Raw genomic sequence first — 8,671 nt, 5'->3', positions numbered from 1 at the left:
TACACGTGGATTACATTGGCAGGAACAAGGCTTTCCTACACGTGGATTACATTGGCAGGAACAAGGCTTTCCTACATGTGGATTACATTGGCAGGAACAAGACTCTCCTACAAGTGGATTACATTGGCAGGAACAAGGCTTTCCTACAAGTGGATTACATTGGCAGGAACAAGGCTTTCCTACACGGGGATTACATTGGCAGGAACAAGACTCTCCTACACGTGGATTAGATCGGCAGGAACTACGCTTTCCTTGACGTGGATTACATTGGCAGGAACAAGGCTTTCCTAGATGTGGATTACATTGGAAGGAACAAGACTTTCCTACACGTGGATTACATTGGCAGGAACAAGGCTTTCCTACATGTGGATTACATTGGCAGGAACAAGACTCTCCTACAAGTGGATTACATTGGCAGGAACAAGGCTTTCCTACAAGTGGATTACATTGGCAGGAACAAGGCTTTCCTACACGTGGATTACATTGGCAGGAACAAGACTCTCCTACACGTGGCTTAGATCGGCAGGAACTATGCTTTCCTTGACGTGGATTACATTGGCAGGAACAAGGCTTTCCTACATGTGGATTACATTGGCAGGAACAAGGCTTTCCTACACGTGGATTACATTGGCAGGAACAAGGCTTTCCTACATGTGGATTACATTGGCAGGAACAAGACTCTCCTACAAGTGGATTACATTGGCAGGAACAAGGCTTTCCTACAAGTGGATTACATTGGCAGGAACAAGGCTTTCCTACACGTGGATTACATTGGCAGGAACAAGGCTTTCCTACACGTGGATTACATTGGCAGGAACAAGACTCTCCTACACGTGGATTAGATCGGCAGGAACTACGCTTTCCTTGACGTGGATTACATTGGCAGGAACAAGGCTTTCCTACACGTGGATTACATTGGCAGGAACAAGGCTTTCCTACATGTGGATTACATTGGCAGGAACAAGACTCTCTTACAAGTGGATTACATTGGCAGGAACAAGGCTTTCCTACAAGTGGATTACATTGGTAGGAACAAGGCTTTCCTACACGTGGATTACATTGGCAGGAACAAGACTCTCCTACATGTGGATTACATTGGCAGGAACAAGACTCTCCTACACGTGGATTAGATCGGCAGGAACTACGCTATCCTTGACGTGGATTACATTGGTAGGAACAAGACTCTCCTACATGTGGATTACATTGGCAGGAACAAGGCTTTCCTACACGTGGATTACATTGGCAGGAACAAGACTCTCCTACATGTGGATTACATTGGCAGGAACAAGGCTTTCCTACACGTGGATTACATTGGTAGGAACAAGACTCTCCTACACGTGGATTACATTGGCAGGAACAAGACTCTCCTACACGTGGATTACATTGGCAGGAACAAGACTCTCCTACATGTGGATTACATTGGCAGGAACAAGACTCTCCTACAAGTGGATTACATTGGCAGGAACAAGGTTTTCCTACACGTGGATTACATTGGCAGGAACAAGGCTTTCCTACACTTGGATTACATTGGCAGGAACTAAGCTTTCCTACACGTGGATTACATTGGCAGGAACAAGACTCTCCTACGCGTGGATTACATTGGCAGGAACAAGACTCTCCTACACGTGCATTACATTGGCAGGAACAAGGGTTTCCTACACGTGGATTACATTGGCAGGAACAAGCCCCTCCTACACGTGGAGGTACTCTATAGGCATGGGGCAGATGACACGTGTATGGAATTCTACATAGAAAAAAAAATATGGTCTCATCTATGGAGTGTCACAATGACTTCTCATCAAACTCTAACGTTTTGAGGACGAATGATTCCTTATCTGATGCCCTCAGAGATAGTAACTGGCACGTGAAACTTGACATTATCTACTTGACCCTCTGTATGGGACATTTAGTGCACACCAGCAATTTGTAAATTAACGAATATAGTCTTTGGAGGCTAAATAGTTATTTATTTCTTAAATTGATATGATCTCCAAACTTGGACCTTGATGGTCGACAGCTTTCATAAAATCTAATTCTGAAGACTAATCACATTTGAGAAGATCGTTAGCTTTATGAAAATCTAATTCTGAAGACTAATGATATTTGAGAAGATCGTTAGCTTTCATAAAATCTAATTCTGAAGACTGATAATATTTTAGAAGATTGTTAGCTTTATGAGAATCTAATTCTGAAGACTAATTACAGTAGAGAAGATTTTTAGCTTTATAAAAATCCAATTCTGAAGACTAATAATATCTGGGAGGATCGTTAGTTTTCATAAAGTCTAAATCTGAAGACTGATAATATTTCAGAAGATTGTTAGCTTTATGAAAATCTAATTCTGAAGACTAATTATATTTGAAAAGATCGTTAGCTTTCATGAAGTCTAATTCTGAAGACTGATAATATTTTAGAAGATTATTAGCTTTATGAAAATCTAATTTTAGAGATTATTAGCTTTATGAAAATCTAATTTTGAAGACTAATCACGTTTGAAAAGATCATTAGCTTTCATAAAGTCTAATTCTGAAGACTGATAATATTTTAGAAGATTGTTAGCTTTATGAAAATCTAATTTTGGAGACTAATAATAATAATAATAATAACTCGAGCTAGGGATGGCAAGTTTAGAGGACCTAATAGGTATACCTGCTGAGTTATCAGCAGCCATTGTCTGGTCCTCTCTAGTTATAGCTTGATGGAGCGAGGCCTTGGCCTGTCCTTTATCTCTGCCATTCATGAATGACCTTCAAACCTTTAAACTAAATTGTCCTGAAGGTCAAAAATCTCTTTGCGCATATGTTATACAAAAGTAAATGAAATAAGATACTACCTTAAGGAACACCAAAGAATATAGTCCTGTAGCGCCCATCAATAGAAAAGTACCTTAGGGAACACCAAAGAATGTAGTCCTGTAGTGTCCATCAATAGAAGAGTACCTTAGGGAATACCAAACAATGTAGTCATGTAGTGTCCATCAATAGAAGAGCACCTTAGGGAACACCAAAGAATGTAATCCTGTAGTGTCCATCAATAGAAGAGTACCTTAGTGAACACCAAAGAATATAGTCCTGTAGTGCCCATCAATAGAAAAGTACCTTAGGGAACACCAAAGAATGTAGTCCTGTAGTGCCCATCAATAGAAAAGTACCTTAGGGAACACTAAAGAATGTAGTCCTGTAGCGCCCATCAATAGAAAAGTACCTTAGAAAACACTAAAGAATGTAGTCCTGTAGTGCCCATCAATAGAAAAGTACCTTAAGGAACTCCAAAGAATGTGAACCTGTAGTGTCCATCAATATAAGAGTACCTAAGGGAACACCAAAGAATGTAGTCCTGTAGTGCCCATCAATAGAAAAGTACCATAGGGAACACCAAAGAATGTAGTCCTGTAGTGCCCATCAATAGAAAAAGCACCTTATGGAACACCAAAGAATGTAGTCCTGTAGTGCCCATCAATAGAAAAGTACCATAGGGAACACCAAAGAATGTAGTACTGTAGTGCCCATCAATAGAAAAGTACCATAGGGAACACCAAAGAATGTAGTCCTGTAGCGCCCATCAATAGAAAAGTACCTTATGAAACACCAAAGAATATAGTCCTGTAGTGCCCATCAACAGAAAAACCTTAGGGAATACCAAAGAATGTAGTCCTGTAGTGCCCATCAACAGAAAAACCTTAGGGAATACCAAAGAATGTATTCCTGTAGTGCCCATCAACAAAAAAGCACCTTAGGGAACACAAAAGAATGTAGTCCTGTAGTGCCCATCAACAGAAAAGTACCTTAGGGAACGCCAAAGAATGTAGTCCTGTAGTGCCCATCAACAGAAAAGTACCTTAGGGAACACCAAAGAGTGCATTACTAATGTCATTATAGTGCCCACTGATAGAACACTAATTTATGGAACATCAGACATTTTCAAGGTCACTATAGTACCATTGAGTAACAATCAATTAGGTAAACTTAATAATAGTCCTAAGATAGTATCCATCAGCTCCAATCCGTCAAGCTGGAAACAACGTCCTGATCTGGAATCTAGGGATTTCCAGACAATACTAGACATTTGACTAGGAGTGTCACAAGCACACAGGGTCCTGCAAAAACTACAATGGTTTACTTGCAGCAGAGCCAATCTGATGTCTTGCCAAGTAGCCTCTTGGCTAGTACAGTTCTAACGTGTTCGCCTAGCATTCGCATGGCAGCAGATCGATCCCCACCCGGGACCGTGAGTTTAAGCTGTTTGCTGTGGAGGCGACTGCTGTGGTTAGGCTTGCTCGCCTGACGTTTTGGTGATCATCTATTTTGATGAAACTGGAACTGAAAGCAGACACCTTTAAATATGGTGGCATATTGGAAACGTCCCTGCCTGGTGATTGCCGGACCGCAGTTTAAGTACAGCTCAAGCTCGATAGTTTCTTGTAGTGTCTGCGACCTCACCATCCTTGTGAGCTATGGACTGGGTGTTTGGTAGAGCATCTACCTGCTGAGTTATTAGCAGCCATTGCCTGGCTCTCCCTGGGCATAGCTTGGGTGGAGAGCGGACTTGGGCGCTGAACATATGTATATATGGTCAGTCTCTAGGGCATTGTCACTGTCCCTTGCCTGTCATTCATGGCGACCTTTAAACCTTTAATGGTCGTAATTCAAGCTGACTAAATTTTTTTTTTTTATTTTTATCTTTTTATTTAATATGTTGAATTACATTTTTTACAATCATAATATTTCTAGTATGATTACAGTATGATAATAATAATAACAATAATAATAATAATAATAATAATAATAAAAATAGTCATTATTATTATTATTATTATTATTATTATCATTAGTAGTAGTAGTAGTAGTAGTAGTAGTAGTAGTATTATCATTATTAATAGTAAGCCTGTGATACTAATAATAAAAATAATAATAATAATAGTAATTATTATTATTATTATTATTATTAGTATTATTATGATTATTATTATTATTATTATTATCATATTGTAATCATACTAGAAATATTGTGATTGTAAAAAAAGTATTTTTTTTTCAATAAAAAGATAAATAATAATAATAATAATAATAATAATAATAATAATAATAATAATAATAATAATAATAATAATAACAACTCTGAGACAGACCAGTCACAAAGCCCGTAGATTCGAAGGACGAAATCTATTTAGAACTCCAAGATAAAAAAAAAAAAAAAAAAAAAAAAAAAACAGAGAGAGACCCACGGAAGTGCCTTGTTGAACCCCAGTAAACTAGATTACTCCGCCTCGCAAAAAGTGGCTACGTTTTGACGAACTGGCTCAAGCCGGCAAATAAAGGAGGCGAAGATAACACTTATTTGGAAAAGTCAGTCAGGGCGGAGAACTATGGCGTTCTCGTTATTACGACTTATCTAGTAAACGAATGTGTGTTGAACCTTTTCTTCTTATATTCCTTTTCCTCACTAGGCTGTTTTTTCCCTGTTGGAGCACCTGGGGTTATAGCATCCTGCTTTTCCATCTGGGGGTGTAGATTAGCAAGTAATAATAATAATAATAATAATAATGATAATAATGATAATGATAATAATGTAGATTAGAAAGTAGTAATGCTATTATCTGATTAAGGAATATATGTGGAACCTTTTCTTCTTATATTTCTTTCCTCACTGGGCTATTTTTTCCTTGTTGGATCCCCTGGGGTTATAGCATCCTGCTTTTCCATCTAGGGGTGTAGATTAGCAAGTAATAATAATAATAACAATAATAATAATAATAATAATAATAATAATAATAATAATAATAATAATAATAATGTAGATTAGAAAGTAGTGATAATATTATCTGCTTAAGGAATATATGTGGAACCTTTTCTTCTTATATTCCTTGCCTCACTGGGCTATTTTTTCCGTGTTGGAGCCCCTGGGGTTTTAACGTCCTGCTTTTCCATCTGGGGATGTAGATTAGAAAGTAGTAATAATTTTATCTAATTAAGGAATATATGTGGAACCTTTTCTTCTTATATTCCTTTTCCTCACTGGGCTATTTTTCCCCTGTTGGAGCCCCTGTGGTTATAGCATCCTGCTTTTCCATCTAGAGGTGTAGATAATAATAATAATAATAATAATAATAATAATAATAATAATAATAATAATACTTACTTTTCCATCTAGGGGTGTAGATTAGAAAGTAATAATAATAATAATAATAATAATAATACCTGCTTTTCCGTCGAGGGTTGTAGCTTAGTAAGTAGTATTGATAATAATATTAATAATAATAATAATAATAATAATAATAATAATAATAATAACAATAATAATAATAATACCTGATTTTCCATCTAGGGTTGTAGCTTAGCAAGTAGTATTAATAATAATAATAATAATAATAATAATAATAATGATAATATATCGTAACCCGAGAAGGAATGAGGTATACTTACAATAACTGTTGCCGTTAGTGGACAGCTGGAAAATGTAAATCAAACTATGCAAAACAAGGAAGGCAGCATAGTATGTGCAAAAGACTGGAAAAGGATTTGGAATATGCAGAAGGCTCCAAACTGTAAACCCTTCGACTTACAAACATTCGATTTACGAACTTTTGACTTAAGAACGTCCGAACATCCGGAAGTACAAACGAAATTCTAACTGCAATAAAAAAACTCAGCTATTGTATGAAAACTTCATTAATGAAATCCTGTAATTAAAACAATATTATATCATTTAATACAATAAGATGATATTTGCAATATGAAATGGGAATAATTGTTGAATTTTGCAATTTGAAAATCATAAGCAAAAATTTATCAAAATTCGAATTACAAACATGTTCTTCGACCCTATTAATTTTGAATGTTGAGGACATTCTGGACTTTTAAAAGTTTGAAAGGAACATTGGGACAAACATCTTCATGAAAGAGAATTGTGAATGTTACACAAGTATGGATAAATTAGAAAGATGTTTAGATTTGTGTGTAAGATTGCCTTACCGTTGTGTAAGACACGGGTTCTTGCCTTAGGCAGCCCGTAAGATGTTTAGGTGAACTGTTCATCTCTTTGTTTACTTTCCAATTACATTCATCTTATTTTGTGGAAGCTTAATTTGTTTATTGAAGCTCAAATAGGTGTATAGTTTAGAAGTGGCAAGAATGATAGAGAAATTATGAAAGGAAGAGATAGGAAAATGGACAGGAAAGCCAAGAATGACAGAGAAGGAATGAAACCAAGGAATGGACAGGGAAATAGGCAGAAAAGCCAAGATTGACAGAGAAAGTATGAAACCAAGAAATGGACAGGGAAATAGGCAGAAAAGACAAAAATGACAGAGAAGGAATGAAACCAAGGAATGGACAGGGAAATAGACAGGAAAGGCAAACATGACAGAGAAGGAATGAAACCAAGAAATAGACAGGGAAATAGGCAGAAAAGACAAATATGACAGAGATGGAATGAAACCAAGAAATGGACAGGGAAATAGACAGGAAAGGCAAAAATGACAGAGAAGGAATGAAACCAAGAAATGGACAGGGAAATAGGCAGAAAAGATAAAAATGACAGAGAAGGAATTAAACCAAGAAAAGGACAGGGAAATAGACAGGAAAGGAAAAAATGACAGAGAAGGAATGAAACCAAGGAATGGACAGGGAAATAGGCAGAAAAGACAAAAATGACAGAGAAGGAATGAAACCAAGAAATGGACAAGGAAATAGGCAGAAAATACAAAAATGACAGAGAAGGAATGAAACCAAGAAGTGGACATGGAAATAGGCAGAAAAGACAAAAATGACAGAGAAGGAATGAAACCAAGAAAGAAATGGACAGGGAAATAGACAGGAAAGCCAAGAATGACAGAGAAGAAATGGAACCAAGAAAGGAAGAGACAGGGAAATAGACAGGAAAGCCAAGAAGGACAGAGAATGTATGAACCAAAGAAAGGAAGAGACAGGGAAATAGACAAAAAAGCGAAAAATGACAGAGGAGGAATGAAACAAAGAAAGAAATGAACAAGGAAATAGATAAAAAAAAAGCCAAGAATGACAGGGAAAGTATAAAACCAAGAAAGAAATGGACAGGGAAATAAGCAGAAAAGCCAAAAATGACAGAGAAGCTATGGAACTAAGAAAAAAAAATGAACAGGGAAAGAGGCAGAAAAGCCAAAAATGACTGAGAAAGTATGAACCCAAGAAAGAAATGGACAGGGAAGTAGACAGGAAACAAAACCATGAGATAGGAGAGCGTAAGAGACATACTGTCAATGAGAATTTTGACGGTAGAATATGAGACAATCAAGAAAGGAAAAAGAAAGTGGAGTCTGAGACAGTAGGAGAACAGGCCTTTAATCTATAAGTATTATTATTGTTATTATTATTATTATTATTATTATTATTATTATTATTAGCCAAGCTACAACCCTAGTTGGAAAAGCAAGATGCTATAAGTCCAAGGGCTCCAATAGGGAAAAACAGCCCAGTGAGGAAAGGAAATAAGGAAATAAATAAATCATTCTAAAAACAGTGACAACGTCAAAACAGATATATTATTATTATTATCATTATTATTATTATTATCATTATTATTATTATTATTATTATTATTATTAGCCAAGCTACAACCCTAGTTGGAAAAGCAAGATGCTATAAGTCCAAGGGCTCCAATAGGGAAAAACAGCCCAGTGAGAAAAGGAAATAAG

General features: G+C 36.5%; 1 protein-coding gene across 1 annotated transcript; it reads left to right on the top strand.

The window, feature by feature from the left end:
- Positions 1-291: 291 nt before the first annotated feature.
- Positions 292-1,752, top strand: LOC137656357 (uncharacterized). The gene has a single exon (XM_068390530.1). It carries the CDS (start codon positions 292-294, stop codon positions 1,750-1,752), a length of 1,461 nt encoding a protein of 486 aa, XP_068246631.1.
- Positions 1,753-8,671: the final 6,919 nt, after the last annotated feature.

The sequence above is a fragment of the Palaemon carinicauda genome, chromosome 17 (assembly GCF_036898095.1).
Source record: "Palaemon carinicauda isolate YSFRI2023 chromosome 17, ASM3689809v2, whole genome shotgun sequence".
NCBI lineage: Eukaryota > Metazoa > Arthropoda > Malacostraca > Decapoda > Palaemonidae > Palaemon > Palaemon carinicauda.
The sequence above is the reverse complement of the archived record's forward strand: the minus strand, read 5'-3'. Positions and strand labels throughout refer to the sequence as shown.